At 33.3% G+C, this 19,351-nt stretch overlaps 1 protein-coding gene across 1 annotated transcript in view; it reads left to right on the top strand.

The window, feature by feature from the left end:
• The window catches only part of LOC132563414 (protein lin-28 homolog), a 50,326-nt gene extending 31,324 nt beyond the window's left edge, over nucleotides 1-19,002 (top strand). The window contains exons 3-4 of the mRNA XM_060228175.1: nucleotides 16,663-16,834; nucleotides 18,767-19,002. Coding sequence (XP_060084158.1) covers nucleotides 16,663-16,834; nucleotides 18,767-19,002 — 408 coding nt within the window. The remainder of the gene's footprint in view (nucleotides 1-16,662; nucleotides 16,835-18,766) is intronic.
• Nucleotides 19,003-19,351: the final 349 nt, after the last annotated feature.

Genomic DNA, 19,351 nt, shown 5'->3' with positions numbered 1-19,351 from the left:
AATCAGATATACTAAGACATCGGGTATCATCACAGATGTCGTGATATACTAAGACATCAGGTATCATCACAGATGTCGTGATATACTCAGACATCAGGTTTCATCACAGACGTCGTGATATACTCAGACATCAGGTATCATCACAGATGTCGTGATATACTCAGACATCAGGTTTCATCACAGATGTCGTGATATACCCAGACATCAGATTTCATCACAGATGTCGTGATATACTCAGACATCAGATTTCATCACAGATGTCGTGATATACGCAGACATCAGGTATCATCACAGACGTCGTGATATACGCAGACATCAGGTATCATCACAGACGTCGTGAAAATCAAATGAAATCGATAATAATGCCTAGATTTTTTACGTCTATTTGTTTTCATTGTTTATGTTAAGGACAAAATGCATGTTTCAACCATATGATCCTGTTTTTATGTAAAGGAAATTATCATCATTACCAGGCTAATGATCATTTTACAATAAGTTATCATACTTCCAAGAGTGAAATAAGATATTATCTTACCATATAACTGTCATTATTTATTAACAAAACCGTTTCAGTGTTATCTTCATCTGCTGTCACGCAATCAACAATTTGTTGTTAACTGTAATATATGTTTGAATTGACATCTTACATACAAATTTAAGAAGGGTTTTTGTCTCTTTTAAAGGGCTTCGGTGTCCATAGGCTGAAGGGATTATGGAGACACCTAAATTTACACTGCCATCCTCGATATTAGTTTATTACTTTGTACTTGGTTTGTTTTCTATGTATGAGATGTATTTTATACAATATTTCTATCTTATTTTGTATCTTGGTAAAGGGGCAGATTGCTTCGAAAATTTGACAATTCGCTTGTCCGTACTGTCGTTATTACCTCATTGATCATATATCTATTCGAGTAGTACGCACCAAACGAACATTTGTTTGTAGGGATTCAGCACCATATCGGACTATACCACCTCTCTCTCTCTCTCTCTCTCTCTCTCTCTCTCTCTCTCTCTCTCTGTGTCTGTGTGTGTCTCTCTCACTCTCTCTCTGTGTCTCTGTCTCTCTCCACCCCCCCCTCTCTCTCTCTCTCTCCATATTTATATAAAAGTTTAGGTATGATTAATATCTGTTGTAAACTGTGTAATTTGTTAAAATTTTGGTCCAAATAAGCAAAAGCTAAATTAGAATGAACATCTTTCTTACGAGTTTTCTTTTTCATCATTGTAAGCAGATATGTAGTCATTTTATTTAAAGAGTTTATTTTCCTAAACAATAAAATGAATTTCTAAACTCACATATAACTGTGTGATAAAGAATCCAACTGTAATTACTTTTGTCAAAATGTCGTTTGTTTGTTTGTTTAAAAGCAAAAGCATTCTGAAGGAGATCTGAAGATTGGTTTGTTGTGCTCTTCAGTTGAGACTTGATCAAGAAACTTACCATTGTCGAGCTCCTTTCATTTCGATTTCTAATCAACTTCTCCAGACCGCTTCAATTTTCTTAACACGATAGTCATATTTTCCGGTTTTATCACGTGACAATAAAGAATCGACCAAGTGCAGTCATTGGTGTAAACAGGAAGATATTTGGAAATTTGAATGATGATCTTTCAAATCTCACAAGGTAGAATATATGAATTTCATGTAAATAATTAACAATATGACGTGTTCTTATAGAAATCAAATGTTCGTCGAAAAATTCCAGCTGAAGAATGATAGATGAATAAGAAAATAAACGATGCCAGTTAAACTGGTATTCCAACAACTTTAGTTTATCCTATTAACACTAGTTATCCGACAGCCAATGGTTACCCAACACCTCTGGTCTACCTGTTTTTCTTGTTAATCCGTCACGAGTACTCCCTAAGATCCGACAGTCCAGTTAATCCGACCATCTTAATAGTTCCAATAAACTCTTTAAATTTGATTACCTTGCTAATCCAGCAATCCCTGTTATCAGACATTTCCGTCCATTCTATAAATCGATTGAACAGAGAAAACAGATTGATTAAACCTAGCAGATTAACATAGTTAATCGGATTGACTAGTGGTGTCGGATTAAAAGAGTAAGTCTGCTTATCAAGAGATATCGGATTAACGGATTGAATAGACATGTCGGATTTACAGATATAATCGGGTTTATCATAACTGTCGGGTTAGCAAAGTCAGCCAGATTGATTAGAGGTGTCGAATTAAAAGAGTAAGTCGGATCAATAGAGTTAATCGGATTAACTAGATTTGTCGGATTATCAGAATGAGTCAGATTAAAGGAGATAATCAGATTGACATAGGTTGTCGGATTAATATGGTATATCGGATTAACAAGTTGATAAGACACAGTTACACCAACCAAAGCACACCAACATTTATTACAATTGATGGCGGATTAAAAATGGGTTTCGGATTAAAAGATATGCTAGATAAACAGAGATAATCCAAAGGCAGATTAACAGGGACTTACAATGGTCATAAGTGAATGATAATTAAAATGATGATGTAATTTATGCTTCATATAGCATATGTAAAATAAAGTGAAACCTGTAAAAATCCCAGGAGCTATTCTTATTTTCAAAAGTCGTATAAACATGTTTAGGATAATGCATAGTTTTTCCAATTACTTGTTTGTAACTTAAAAAATAATTTTTTGAGCCGTGCAATTGTATTTCTACATTTTCACAGATAGTATTTGCAAACACTATGGACCATTACTTTACTTCTAAGTGCTATTATTCACGTGATACCTCTATCATGCTATATTAGTAAGAAAAAAATAAACTTACAAACTTGTCATATCAAGCTAACAGAAGGAAAACATTTCATCAATATGATGTGAAATGGAAGCGAATGAAAGATATCATTTTCCACCAGTCTTAAAACAAAAACAAAAATATAGAGTGATGTGAAACTAAAATGACAATAGAATTCATTCCATGCCTTGCTATAGCTGATGTGCGGCCATGATGCTGTGACGTCACAACGGGAAAACAGGAACCTGCAGCCAATCACCACCACCACCACCACCACCACCACCACCACACAGCTCTTTCTCCCTTTTAAACGAATTTAACTTGTAAATAATGATATATAATTGTTGGAATGTTATGGAAATGATATAAAGGTACTTTTTCCAAATAACTGACCCTCGAGCCATTTCAGGTAAACTTTTGTCTACTTTTACCTTAATGTATATTGCCATTGATACTGTAAGTAATGAGTTCTAAACTGTGGTACTGTGGTATCAAGGAAGCCTGTAATAATGAGATGAATGAAGTTTCGAAACCTGATGTAGTTAACGAGACCTAGATTTAATAATGACTTTCATAAACAACATTTGAGAAATCATTATCTTAAATATCTTTTTTTGTTTTGTTTTGAAAATTTGCAGTCTAATAGGGCGAGATGCTCTGTTATAGATACTCTAATTGTTTTACCAGTAAATAACTACTTCTTGTAGGAATGTGATATTGGTACAGTTAATAACATGTCTTTGCTTCATTTCATTCCAAAGTGATTTTTGCCAAGAATTGTTTTTTAATATTTGAAGTTGTATTCATCAATTGATTAATTATCACTGTAATGTCAACTGAGGTTTATTCTAAAGAAATATAACATTTTACTCAATGGAGTGAATCGATCATATATTTTTGATGATTCTGAAGCAATATTTTCTTAAGACTTAGTTCTCAAAATTTGGTCGAGTTCCGAAACTAAGTATTTTGTCATGATATAAAGGATACATCTTAATCAGTTCTATAATGGTATCTTCTTATGAACTATTTACACAGCATTTTACAGGAATTGTTATAAACGTTATAATAGAAATGTCACGAAGCCTTCTAAAAATGCAACAATATCTTTACTTGGAAATATACATATCACTGTATTTTCCACAAAACAGGTTGACTATGTTGGTTTAGAAATAAGAGAATAAATGTGATTGTATTAAATGTTACAATATAATATCGTAAATTTAAGTACTGATACAGAATGTAACACTTAGAACTGATGAGGTATTCATATTAAAGTAAACTGAAAAGACGACACAAGTGAATGATGGATATTTTATTTGAAAATGAAAATATCGTGAAAGGTTAACTGTATATGTTTTTGTCCAATAAATCCACTTTGGCTATTTCTCTTTAGATTGAAAAAATTCAAATAAAGCCTTGGATACAAACCAATTGAATGTTTGGTATCTTTTTGATCGGATTGTGTTTCAAGCGATAAATACGATACTGATTAAGGTATACAATTTAACCAGTCAGGAAAAATATCATCGGAACAGTATATAGTGATGATAAAAATATTCACAGAACGTTACGAATGTGAAATATATGTTTTAAAAAGGTGTTTTACTGAACAACTTCAATAAAAGAAAAATAATTGGACCTTTCACTGAACGGCAAAATTTGTTTCCAATCTGATCATATTGGGCGAGAAGAATTAGAGAATTGTTCTCTGTTTTATTTTGTATGAAATATCTATCACACATAAATTATATTTGAAATTGGTTATAGCAAGTTATTGGTCTTAAGAAAGAACAGTTTCGCATTTAAAAAATATTACTCCACGAACTCATTTCTTCGCTAAAAGCTATAGGCCTATATATTATGTTCAAATATTGAGCACTTTTAATTTTCTTTTGATTCTTGATAACGACCCAAGATTTATTTATGAATTGATTGAAAAGTAAAATGAAGTTCATTGATTTTTCACCAACGAGAATTCCCATCTTTAAACTGAAAAATATATGCAGGAATGAGTCATTTTGAATAAATCTATTATTATTTTTTTATTTGTTCGCAAAACCTCGTTGATGAAAACCACTCAGAGTGACAGAAACATCAATTACATGAAGATGAGGACAAATCCGTTTTATCCGTCTCGCAGCCTCCACTACAAATAACTGACCATTATGATTAAACTTCCGGTCGTAAAATAGGACATGTCAAGGAAGGTTCAGTCGAGAGGTCAAGCAGAGAAATGACCAGTGCGTTGAGGTTAACGGTGGATAGAACGACAGAGCATCTATTGATTAAGAAAGGATTTTCTTTTCGTGTAGTTCATAATTTTCTTTATAATTTTTGAAAAAAATAGTCAAAGATTTATTTTATTTGAATAACGTTCAAGAAGATTTCGCAATATCCTAATAATAAATGGGAAAAAAAAGAATCATTTGTGTGGGCTTTCAGTAGAAAAAATGACGGAACTTATTACTTAAAATGATAAATATATCGCAGTTGTTTTTAACAAGATTGCAATGCAAGTTTTTTAAATTAAAAAAAAAGAGTTGTCGTCATAATGGCACATGGTATGATAGGTTAAAAAGTTACATTTTGCCACAGTCGTTCTGAGAGCATAAACATATTTGATCTTGGATATTTAAAGAATAATGTGCCTTTTTCGTATTTTATTTCCTAGAAGGACAGCACAGTTGAATGACAAAGTTTTATGTATAGTATGATATTTACTGTATTTGTTACCATAGTAGTAAAGAAAAAGAAAATATATAAGTGTAAAATCAGTATTTGACATCGAAGAATATTGATATATTAAACTTAAGTTGTAACATAAGATAATTTTTTCAGTCTAATTACACTTATGAATGAAATAGCAACATAGCTGTAGTCTAGAAACAACTGCCACTTTATAACATGATATTCTGAATTAAAAGGACTATTTACTCGACAACTATTTGGCAAATGATATAGAACTTGAAAAAAACTTACGATTTAAGCAACAATAAGGCTTGTGTTTGACACATAAACATGAAAACTCAAAATAGTGTGCAATTTTTATGAGATACTTCAATATAACAATCTGCAATATGATGCATTTCTGCATTTCTATACAGAAATGAAAGAAATAGCAAAATATTGCTTCTTATTGCATGTTGACGTGACAGTCGTAATGAGGTCAGTTGTCATAATGTACGGAGTCTATCTATGGCCTGGCTATTTATGATAAAGTTGAAGATAAAAACAGGATGTATCAGTTGATCAAACTGGAAAGCATACATACTTTTTCGGCATTGACTATAAGAAAAGTTGAATTAAAAGCAGATATGGCCAAATTTATTGACCATAATATGAGACCATACAACGAAAAGGCACTTATTGTGTGTATATCAACATGTCAAGCCCATGTTTATGCATATGCATGTAGATTTAATTCGTTAAATATGTATGACATTTAGCTATTAGTACGTGAAACAGGCGAACAATAGAATTCTTTTTAAAATGTGATATATTTATTAAACTAATGAAACGTGACACAACTAAAAATTTATATGATAATTTCATTGTGAAAAAGCGAGTAAATAAATGATTATTGAAACGTGAAAAAGGTAGATTTTTTTGTAATTATTGAAATATGAAAAAAATATAAAACAGGTGAAGATTTTGTGATAGTTATCAAAAGATTAAACTGGATAACCATGATATATGTCACTATTCACATACAGATATTTGAAACATGTAGAATGACATGATAAATTATAAAAAACGAAATAATATCCTTGCGAACGTCCTTCTCATGAAGGCAACAAAAGAAGAAAACTAAGAGCATGTTGATTGTGTGGTTTAATGACCACGCCCTGCTACTTGGCTTAGAGGGTTACGTTCATGTGTCTAAATGTTGCATGACAGTGCCACTATCACATGCTATTAGACATCTTATGACGTAGGTAGACCAGTTGATGGATGGAAACTTCCATCTACCTGGCAGCTATCATATATAAAATTGCAAGGAGTAAAATTTCTTACTGCATATTTTACATATTTTTGAAAGTTTTGGACTGTCGTAATGGAAACAGAAATTATTAGTATTCCATAAGTAAATCATTACTCAATTTGCACATGAAAACGTTAGAAAAACATTATTTTCATTCGTCTTTCAATATAATGTTTTCGGTGCATATTTTTGCTGATTTCTAGTGTTAATTTCAAATGCAGAGATGAGAAAGCTCTACCACCCTGACTTTCACTTGTGAATATACGTTTGCATCACAGGATAAAAAAATTCCTTTTAAAGTCATTACATTACTATGACATAATGAATGGAAGTTGGATATCAGTTACCATACAGATTTATCTTTTCAGTTTGTTTCAGTCTTCTGATAAGGTTTAATCAATTTTGATTTAATAAAAATTACTTCATGTAGAACACAGGAAAGTAAAATCAGACAGGAAAAAAACACACAAGCTGTATAGAAAAAGGTATAAGACTAATTACTGAAAACCGGAAATTAATCAAAATTAAGCCTTTTACATATTCTTAAAAATACCGAATATCTGCAAAACCTATGTTGCATATTAATATCAATAGTTTCATTTATGGATTCTTAAAAAAAATTCAATAGTCAGTAGTTGTAATAATCTTGGGGTTGATCACTTTGATGACATTGTTAAACAATAAACTTTCCTCAGCAGTTTATGCGTTCCTGCACAGAAAGGAACAGGATGGACCTGAATAAGATCAGTTGAATTGTGGCACTGAATATGCCATCACCAACACAGCTCACAATGGTCACACAGGCAGATGAAAATGTGTCGCCGGCGTAAAAATCGATATGAAAGTCGTGCAGTGGTGTAAATCTCTTCCGGTCGAAGCACATTAACATAACGCTGCTTTGAATAAAAGTTGCCTCTATTTTGACCCTTTATTTAAATATGCATAATTTTTCTGTCAAGTTATATATCATTGCGTGGTATAGCCTTATATCCTTATGCATAAATAATTTCTATTACTTTGATTTATTCATAATGCATAATTATCTATTATTCTATCTTTGAAGAAAAAACACATATAGATTTGTCTTTTAATTACGAAGTAAAAACAAACTAGTCATTTTGACGCATTTGTCGTTTCTATAACAAACAAAAACAATTTAAAGTGCAATGGAAATAAAATGAAAAGAAGACAGTTTCATAAAATATAAATTTACTAATATGAATATGTTTTACAACAAATGACGGTCAAAGTGTGCATGCTAAATAAAAACAATTGATAAAAATTGCGTACACTTGTCTAGGGAGTAACTATCTTTTAATCTATTTGTTACTGTATAAACGAAAAAATAAGCTAGACTTGCTCAAGTCCTGTAACTAGAGGAAAGCGTGTGAAAGCTAGCCCAAATACTTACGTAATTTTATGTTCATTGAATGCCTTAAATGTTTTATAATGATTTCAGCGTTTGTCGTGTATTGTTCTTTTGTTTTAATCTAATATTTGAACGTCATTGAAATATATTTGTTGTATCAATAAATAAAACCACGAAAGAAAAAAAACATGAGTTGCATACACTTAAATTGTTTTTCGCATAGACATGAGATGAAAACACTTCTACCACAACAAAACCTTCAGTTATATAATCTAAAATAAATCAACATTTGCAATGCTGATAAATTATAGGAATATTGAATCAGACCACTAGAATGATTATGCCTTACTTAACACTGTAAATATGTTAAAGTGATTAGAATATACTGAAGGACTTCGGTAACTGTGTTATGTTTCCGCTCCACTATCAGAAAAGTGTTTGGGGAGATAGGTTCAAGTGTGGGAGTTTTGTTATTTATAAACGGACCCAGCTTTCCTAAAGGTCAATGCCCACCTAACCCGAGACTAGATATCGAATTGTTTTACAATGAATACTTCAACACGGTAGGAGTTTTATGTCTGTTCAATTAGTTTGATGGCATACATTAGCAAATACAACATATCTTCTGGATGAAGTTTTCCTTTTTTATTGTTGTGTGGTTAAGTTGACAATTCCCAAGTTAACTCAAGCGTTGGATACATTGTGACAGATATTATAGAATATTAAATGAAAACGTTTTCTGTAATTAGTTACTTGAGCTAGGGATTTCTAGATTAACTGGATTTGATGATAGTGTTATTTCCTTGTTCAAAAAATTACACGAATTTATATTAGGAAAAAACAAGCCTTCACTGGACTGAGGTCATTGTCCTTGATTGACCCTGCTTATTTTAATAATTTATACAATAAATTACACCCTTAAGTCCTAACGTGTTCCCGATAAGTGTAAAGCTAACCTCGCTCGAACTAGTAAACGTGACACATTTCTGGACAATGTCACGAAAAGCCACACATTAAGCATCGGCCTGGATTGATTAATTTTTTTTCTAGCGTTAATCTTTAAATCGATTGGTCAGTGGCGAAATAACTTATATTTAGGTCAATATTATTATCTGTTTATTGATTCTGAGTGGCGGGTGCTTATTTGAAACAATTGTATGCTAGTACACGTGATGCGCAAAGCGGGCTGCTTTTTCCTATTGGTCACGTGATAGTCATGTGATTATTACAGGAATCCCAAAGTACATAGTTGTGGTTTCTCCCCATGATGAATAAGTGGTACACCATGACAGATGAGATGGGAGTTCTTCCCAAAGTGAAAGCAGAACAGGTTTTATATTGTATTTATGGAAGCACCTAGTTAAAACACCTCGTGCTACTGTTTGTATAGAAGAGAAAGGGAGGCAGTAGGTGCTACATATACGAGATAAGTGATACCTATATACTCAGCCCTCACCGACACTCCTTCATATGTTTAGAGCACACGTCATCACAAAACAGTCAATTTTATGGGGACATTGACCTTTTTACATGAACTAATATAGGCCACCCGACCACATAACATTGAACATCAGATGTAGGGTAAATCATTGGCTCCATTATTAACCATGGTGATGACCGCTTTATAGCACGAAACTTCTCTACCCCCACTTTACCTGTTTATATATGTTTTGTCAGGTTTTAAGTCAGTGTGAGGTTAAAGGAACACCATCTTTGTAATAAAATGTTTTACATTCCTGTTTCACTTGGTTCTGATCTTATTTCTTGACGTAATTTGTAAATCACATAGTGTTATATTATGGTTGAAGAAAAGTAAACAAGGAATGTCCAATTCTTGGGTTATTAAATGTTGAACAGAGGCATTATATCGAGGTATCGATATGTAATGATAAACCAGGCACAATATATGGAGGTATTGATCTTAATGATAAACCAGACACATAAATGGAGATATTGATCTTAATGATAAACCAGACACATTATATCGAGGTATCGATCTATAATGATAAACCAGACACATTATATCGAAGTATCGATCTATAATGATAACCCAGACACATTATATCGAGGTATCGGTCTATAATGATTACCCAGACACATTATATCGAGGCATCGATCTATAATGATAAACCAGACACATTATATCGAGGTATCGGTCTATAATGATAACCCAGACACATTATATCGAAGTATCGATCTATAATGATACACCAGACACATAATATCGAGGTATCGGTCTATAATGATAACCCAGACACATTATATCGAGGTATCGATCTATAATGATAAACCAGACACATTATATCGAGATATTGATCTATAATGATAAACCAGACACATTATATCGAGGTATCGGTCTATAATGATAACCCAGACACATTATATCGAGGTATCGATCTATAATGATAAACCAGACACATTATATCGAGATATTGATCTATAATGATAAACCAGACACATTATATGGAGATATTGATCTTAATGATAAACCAGACACATTATATCGAGATATTGATCTATAATGATAAACCAGACACATTATATCGTGGTATCGATCTATATTGACCCAGCAAGGCGTTTACTCGTGGTACCGATCTATTATGACCCAGCAAGGCATTTACTCGAGGTATCGTTCTATATTGACCCAGCAAGGCATTTACTCGTGGTACCGATCTATTATGACCCAGCAAGGCATTTACTCGTGGTACCGATCTATTATGACCCAGCAAGGCGTTTACTCGAGGTATCGTTCTATATTGACCCAGCAAGGCGTTTACTCGTGGTACCGATCTATTATGACCCGGCAAGGCGTTTACTCGTGGTACCGATCTATTATGACCCAGCAAGGCGTTTACTCGTGGTACCGATCTATTATGACCCAGCAAGGCGTTTACTCGTGGTACCGATCTTAAATAATTAATTAGAGACATTCGGTCAATGTTTCATGCTATATTGAAAAATAATGTGCGTTTTAGATCAGGTTTTTAGTTCGGATAATAAAATCATTTGAAAGTAAATTCGAAGTGTTCATGTAATACATATGTATGCCTAACAGTGCTGTTTATATGCTATAAACTGCCGGTATGTTTGTTTTCTTGTATATTATTGTAAATTATTCAATCTGCCATTAAAATATAACATTTAACTGACCAATTCTTATTTTAATAGATTGTTGAACTCTGTCATATTGTGTTATTAGATATGAACAACTGATCTACAATCAATGAAATGTAAAATTTAATGAGATGACTACATAGCAGACACGTGTCTTTCAGTCTCTTTTCTTTTTTAAGTGCGTTTTATAATTGGTTACAATTTTGATAACTGTGATTTTACATTGTGAAGTGTTTAAATAATAATCCGACTGTCTTCTATTCTTGGACAATCTCGTTTCTGTCTCTAAGAATAGAAAAAAAAAGATTTTCAAATAAGCGAATTACTCAAAGCAGGCCAGATGTACATGTTGCTATAGTCACCAGGACCCAATATATCCCTAAGGGTTAACATGAAGTTTGTCACCTCTTCTTTTGAAATTGTTCCATAGGTGTGGATTCTGCTGAACAAGGTCACTTCACTTCTATTAAAATGACCACAGGGATAGGGGATCCATTATCGTTCGGCTTTCGTTGTATGAAATATTCATTTTAGTCATCTGAAAACTTTCTCTTTCTACGTTGTCCTCAGTTAGGACATACCTCTATGTTTAACAATCTAATCATTTGTGGGTGTTTTCGGTTACCGAGAATATCCGGAATATGTTGTGTGTGTTGAAATTCCCCACACAAGAGTGGTATCTTGTTTAGCACTGCAGTGTAAGCAGTAATCTTCTCAGAGAAGTACACCGATTCTCTCAATACAAAATGGCATGCTGCCAAGCGTTTCGTATGTCAGAGCCGGCTCTAAATATCACCAACTGCACATCTATACAAGACAAGCACATAACCTGCTTCCAGAATTAGCTCACGTGTGTATAAATATAGATCAGTGGCCTGGTGAAGCTTTCGCGTCATATTTCGGCCTATCTTTTATCTGGTTATTGGTATTGTATATGATCCATACTACACACAACAAATTATTGTTGATCTTAGCAAATTGTTTATTTGCTGTTTCCAACGATCACGATGGAAATTTTTAATTACAAAATCATAAATTAATCAGTTCTATGGAAAATCATTTAAGAAATTATTTTGATTTTTTATCCAAGGAAACTCTCTTAGTTTTAACTATTGTAGAGTTTTTAAGAAATTTTACACTTAATATCGAAACGTATTGCCTTTGTACTCAGTGAAAATCATTCTTTTGTTCATATTTCACCCTAGTTTTACTAGATTTGTGTTTGGATTGTAATTCTGTTGGCATGTTTTCATTTCTTTCACTTGGTGATTTATTCGACATTCTTGTAATTTCAAAAGATGCTTATTTTTAAAAGAAATATTTGTTTCAGTAGATATAATGTACAATTCTTTAGTTTACACTCTCCGAGATAAAGCAAAATCATATGAAGCAGATATATTGTCATAATGATACATCAATATTTTCTCTATAATTACAAACATTATAATATTTCAGCTCGGTTTAGTTCTTATGATTGTAGCTCAAGCTTAATTTATGCACACAGGAAAATATATGAATTGAGTTGAAATTTAGCTTTTATGCCGTCATATGTTAAACACGAAATCATCAAAAATTAAGCAATTATTGTGCTCTTGAAGAACATTTCATCGTTAAATATTGAAACATATTTCATTGACATAAGCATAACAGAGCAGTAAACTGTCAAATTAATGCCCAATAATGTTTAACATACATATAAATGTTTTACAAAAAGTAAGACATTTAGTTGATAATGTTTCAACTTATAGTATATCTATCATCTAATTTCAAAACAAACAGTAGTTAGTGGTATTATCGTTCATTTAATCGATTAATGAAAACTGAAATATTGATATAGCATTTCAAGTACACATGAAATCAAAAACATATATAAAATGTGACTGCAATAATATATTTAATGAAAATTGGAAGCATTTCTCCGCGAGGTCTCGCTGTCATGAAATGGTTCCACTAGGTTATCGATTCCAGTGTCTAGCAAGTGTAGGGGAATGGAACTCAAGCGGTTGCCACAGTGACGGTTCCAATGCTAGATATTAGCCAGTCCTGGAAGGAGGCGGTTCTTGGACGCGCTAACGAGAAAGAACAGAATTATTGATTTATCGAGTTAATGCGGTGTGCTTGAGCTGATTAGATTCTATTAGTTTACTGAACTCTCACCTCTACGTTTAAACTCAGTTTTCCACAAGGTCATTAAGGGACGTAAATCATAACTAAGATAATATTGATAAACAGGAATGGAAATATTTCTTTTATAAATAAGTGTATTGGGATAAGTAAACATGTTTTCAATAATATGGAATATGTATTGATGATTGATTGGACCTCATAAAATCGGAGTATATACTGAACCGTCCTCAATAAAATGGAGTACATAAAGATAGGCCTCAATAAAATGGAGTACATAAAGATAGGCCTCAATAAAATGGCGTACATACAGATAGATACTCAATAAATCTGAGTATATACACAGAGCGGTCCTCGTAAAAGCGGAGGACATAAAGATAGGCCCTCAATGAAACAGTGAATGTATTGAGAGGTTGGCAATAAAACAGAGTAATAACAGATAACTCCCGAATAAAACGGAGTATCTACAGATAGGTCGTCAATAAAACTATGTACAGAGAGGACCTCAATAAAACTATGTACAGAGAAGTCCTCAATAACACTATGTACAGAGAGGACCTCAATAAAACTATGTACAGAGAGGACCTCGATAAAATTTTGTACAGAGAGGACCTCAATAAAACTATGTACAGAGAGGTCCTCAATAAAACTATGTACAGAGAAGTCCTCAATAAAACTATGTACAGAGAGGTCCTCAATAAAACTATGTACAGAGAGGACCTCGATAAAACTATGTACAGAGAAGTCCTCAATAACACTATGTACAGAGAGGACCTCAATAAAACTATGTACAGAGAGGACCTCGATAAAATTTTGTACAGAGAGGACCTCAATAAAACTATGTACAGAGAGGTCCTCAATAAAACTATGTACAGAGAAGTCCTCAATAAAACTATGTACAGAGAGGTCCTCAATAAAACTATGTACAGAGAGGACCTCGATAAAATTTTGTACAGAGAGGACCTCAATAAAACTATGTACAGAGAGGTCCTCAATAAAACTATGTACAGAGAAGTCCTCAATAAAACTATGTACAGAGAGGACCTCAATAAAACTATGTACAGAGAAGTCCTCAATAACACTATGTACAGAGAGGACCTCAATAAAACTATGTACAGAGAGGACCTCGATAAAATTTTGTACAGAGAGGACCTCAATAAAACTATGTACAGAGAGGTCCTCAATAAAACTATGTACAGAGAAGTCCTCAATAAAACTATGTACAGAGAGGTCCTCAATAAAACTATGTACAGAGAGGACCTCATAAAATTTTGTAAGAGAGGACCTCAATAAAACTATGTACAGAGAGGTCCTCAATAAAACTATGTACAGAGAAGTCCTCAATAAAACTATGTACAGAGAGGACCTCAATAAAACTATGTACAGAGAGGTCGTCAATAAAACTATGTACAGAGAGGACCTCAATAAAACTATGTACAGAGAGGTCGTCAATAAAACTATGTACAGAGAAGTCCTCAATAAAACTATGTACAGAGAGGTCGTCAATAAAACTATGTACTGAGAGGACCTCAATAAAACTATGTACAGAGAGGACCTCAATAAAACTATGTACAGAGAGGTCGTCAATAAAACTATGTACAGAGAAGTCCTCAATAAAACTATGTACAGAGAGGTCGTCAATAAAACTATGTACTGAGAGGACCTCAATAAAACTATGTACAGAGAAGTCCTCAATAAAACTATGTACAGAGAGGACCTCAATAAAACTATGTACAGAGAGGACCTCAATAAAACTATGTACAGAGAGGTCCTCAATAAAACTATGTACAGAGAAGTCCTCAATAAAACTATGTACTGAGAGGACCTCAATAAAACTATGTACAGAGAAGTCCTCAATAAAACTATGTACTGAGAGGACCTCAATAAAACTATGTACAGAGAAGTCCTCAATAAAACTATGTACACAGAGGACCTCAATAAAACTATGTACAGAGAGGACCTCAATAAAACTATGTACAGAGAGGACCTCAATAAAACTATGTACAGAGAAGTCCTCAATAAAACTATGTACAGAGAGGACCTCAATAAAACTATGTACAGAGAGGACCTCAATAAAACTATGTACAGAGAAGTCCTCAATAAAACTATGTACAGAGAGGACCTCAATAAAACTATGTACAGAGAGGACCTCGATAAAATTTTGTACAGAGAGGACCTCGATAAAATTTTGTACAGAGAGGACCTCGATAAAATTTTGTACAGAGAGGACCTCGATAAAATTTTGTACAGAGAGGACCTCAAGAAAACTATGTACAGAGAGGTCGTCAATAAAACTATGTACAGAGAGGACCTCAATAAAACTATGTACAGAGAGGACCTCGATAAAATTTTGTACAGAGAGGACCTCGATAAAATTTTGTACAGAGAGGACCTCGATAAAATTTTGTACAGAGAGGACCTCAAGAAAACTATGTACAGAGAGGTCGTCAATAAAACTATGTACAGAGAGGACCTCAATAAAACTATGTACAGAGAGGTCGTCAATAAAACTATGTACAGAGAGGACCTCAATAAAACTATGTACTGAGAGGACCTCAATAAAACTATGTACAGAGAGGACCTCAATAAAACTATGTACAGAGAAGTCCTCAATAACACTATGTACAGAGTATATACAAAAGAATCCGCTATAAAATGGAGTACATAAAGATATATTCTAAATTAAATTGAGTATCTACGTATCTGTGATAAAGATTCAGTGGAAAGGTTGTACAGATAAAGCCTTGATATAATGAAGTATGTACACATGGCTCCTCACTGAAACGAAGTATGTATGGATAGGTCCTCAGTTAAACGGAGTATATAAATTGTTCCCCAATGTTGTGTACGATCTTCGTTGGCAATTTAATCTGCACAGATAGGTCCTTATTCGTCGAATTTGTGACATGGAAAGGGTGACATGTGGGGTTCAGTAATTTACATCTTTATATGTAGCAACTTGTCATATACATACGATCTTTCAAGGCAATTGTCCTAAGCGTTCAGCAATAAAGAAGATGCCCATCTTGTTCTAAATATGATTTTCAAAAGAACAAATCCCTTGCTGGTTTATGTACAATAGTGTCAATAATTTCGATATCGATTTACAGAAAAGCTATAACAAGCGTAAAACGTTTTTGTCAATCACCAGGTAAACGAATTCTGATTTGAAAAAAGAAAGATTTTTGGTACGTAATGGTAAATGTCTGTGTCAAAATTTGATTTTGTTGTTTTCGTTTCTCCAAATTTTATCTTAATGAAAATCACAATGTTATGTTGGATTATATTTGTAATAATATTTTTATCTCGCTTCTTTGTAGTCAGTCGTGCACAAGTCTGGATTCAGGAGTTTGGCTGATGGAGAGGAGGTGGAGTTTGAAAGCAAACCCTCCGATAAAGGCGTGGAGGCGACGTTTGTTTGTGGCCCCTCCGGATCCGAGTGCAGGGGCAGTGACAGACGGCCACTTTCACGGAAGAAATTCAGAAAAATAAGGTGATTTGAAGTTCTTCAAATCCAGTAGTGCATAGAACGTACCATTTTAGTGAAATTTGTAGGGGAAGTCTCTTAAACAGCATGAAGTGTAATATTCTTAGTAGATAGTTGGCAGAGTGAAAATGTCTAAAATTGTATAAGACACATAAGCAAGATAATTAATTATTTGTCTTAATTAGAATGAAAATGTTTTCAAGCGTGTAAATATTTTAATGTTACACATACACGCTTAGAACAAAAGGCACACAGGCGAATGGCAGTTTTGAATACAAATTTAGAACTAGATAAATTCAGCTCAAGTTATGCATCAAACTGCACTTTACTTGGTTTCCAAACGAATTCGGCTTGACAGTGATGCGAGGGGCGTATAGTATTGAAACCAAGGAAACAAATCACAAAAATCATATCATTAATTGGAATTTTGGTGAAATAATCGAAAATTCAATAACATTTCATGATTTAGATTTTAAAACAGTAGCATGTACATATTCCGAATCGTGTCAGAAATTTTAGGCAGTTGTAGTCAATAAAAACGAAATAAAGCAATTGTAATCATTCGAAACAAAGAACGTTATGACCATTACAAAAACCTATATTACTTATAAAATGAGTGTTTTGTTTTATAGCCTTGTATGTATATTCTCTTAAGTTGAATTTTCTGCCCGCATTATTTATGAAAAAAATGTTCCTATATTTTTTTCATTTCTGAGTTGTTTAAATCAAAAGACATTGAAAAATTCATTACAGATACCCGTGGTTGTGATAATGTGAAAGTTCCGTTATTGATTTCGAAGCTCCCCTAAGTCCGTCATTCCAAATTACTTACAGTTTACATCATGCTTCGTAGTTAATCTGATTCAGTGTAGAGGCTATGAAATGGTGTGGCGATGTCATGTCCCTCTGACGGTATTGAAGCTGAAACAGAAAATTGTATTTGGAATAAAGACCGAAATGTTCTAAGATTCTGGTTACAAAATAATTGAAAATTAAAAGGATAATAATTATTTACGCAAAATCAGCAAAAGCCACAGAAAACACTTTGTATATTCAGTCTTTCAAACACAATTTGTGGTATTAAGTCGGTTTGTTTCATACCCAAGAACCTCTGTAGGTCCTAAGTATCTCAAGCGAGTCCTAGAAGGACGTAACAGATATCTGGTATTATTGTATCTAACACAAGATTCGGATGAAAAGCTGCTATTCATATTTGTGTACAATAATTTATGAACATATAAAATCATTTTGCAATCAAAATATATTACTCTGTAAAATTAATAGGAAAGAGATGTAATTACAAGTAACACAAAAGTTTAGCATTGTCTAAAAAGCAAACATACGTATCCTTCATATACTTACACTAAAAATGTATCTTATCCTTTCTATACTTACACTAAAGGTAATAAATATTTGACATTTTACAGTCGCACTTTATAACAAAAACATGAAGATGAAGATTCTTACAATCGCTTATTCCAATAGATTCTGAAGTTATTAAAACTCATAATAAATCCGCTATTCTAGGTATGGAATATCTAGGGCTATTGTTGTTAAGACTCTGTATTTCGCCTCCAGCGTGTGACTTTAAGTAGGCGCACATATATCTCAGGTTGTAATATTTTAAGCGTCTATACATATCAGCAAGTTCATAGTGACTGATTTTTTATGGGAGAAATAGAATATATAATATGGTTAGTGGGGACATTGTTTGAATAAGTTTTTTCACACATTTTTTTCAAATAAATATGCACATTGCCTTATTCATCGCATATCTTTTTTGTTTTCTCTGACAAATATTTATTTAAACTCTTTTTGTTTACATTTTGAATATTTGAATATGTTAATTATGTGTTTGTAACCCCTTGGATTAATGAATTGTAGTCCGGTAACATCTAACTAGTACATGGTCTTTTCAATATCCCGTTTTTAATTCTGTGTTCACAGGTGCTACAATTGCGGAGATCTAGGGAACCATATAGCGGCTAAATGCCCACATGGTCCCTTACCAAAACGCTGCCACAACTGCAAGTCCGTCGACCATTTGATAGCAGACTGTCCAATGAAGGAGCCAGTGAAGCGGTCGCGTAATGATACAAACGGCGGAGGGGCTTCCGGTTTAGGAAATGGGCATGATGCAGACCACGGGGGTAACATGTTTTACCCCGTTTGATGAGAAGATATTTCCACAGATGGATCCCAGAGCACTGTGACGTCATCATGAAGTGATCCGGATGTGACTGTAGAAAAGTAATTAAGTCTGTAATGGCCGAAAGGAGATCACCAAGTCAAAGTTTACGCACATTTTGTTTTTCAAAAAGTCGTATTTTTAAATTGACAAATACTATCACCTCATGTAGGTTATTGTTTAGATTGTGTTTATCATGTGTTACAAGAGTTCATTTGACGCCTGGTTGTCCAAGCAATATAGCTAAAAATTCAATTTCAATAAAATTTTTATTCTGTGATAAAAATTGAAATTGATCTCAATCAACTTATCCGAGGATTGGTTCCTGATTTCG

The sequence above is a fragment of the Ylistrum balloti genome, unplaced genomic scaffold, assembly GCF_031769215.1.
Source record: "Ylistrum balloti isolate Yb309-2 unplaced genomic scaffold, AGI_CSIRO_Ybal_v1 Utg371710, whole genome shotgun sequence".
In the NCBI taxonomy this organism is placed as follows: Eukaryota; Metazoa; Mollusca; class Bivalvia; order Pectinida; family Pectinidae; genus Ylistrum; species Ylistrum balloti.
The sequence above is the reverse complement of the archived record's forward strand: the minus strand, read 5'-3'. Positions and strand labels throughout refer to the sequence as shown.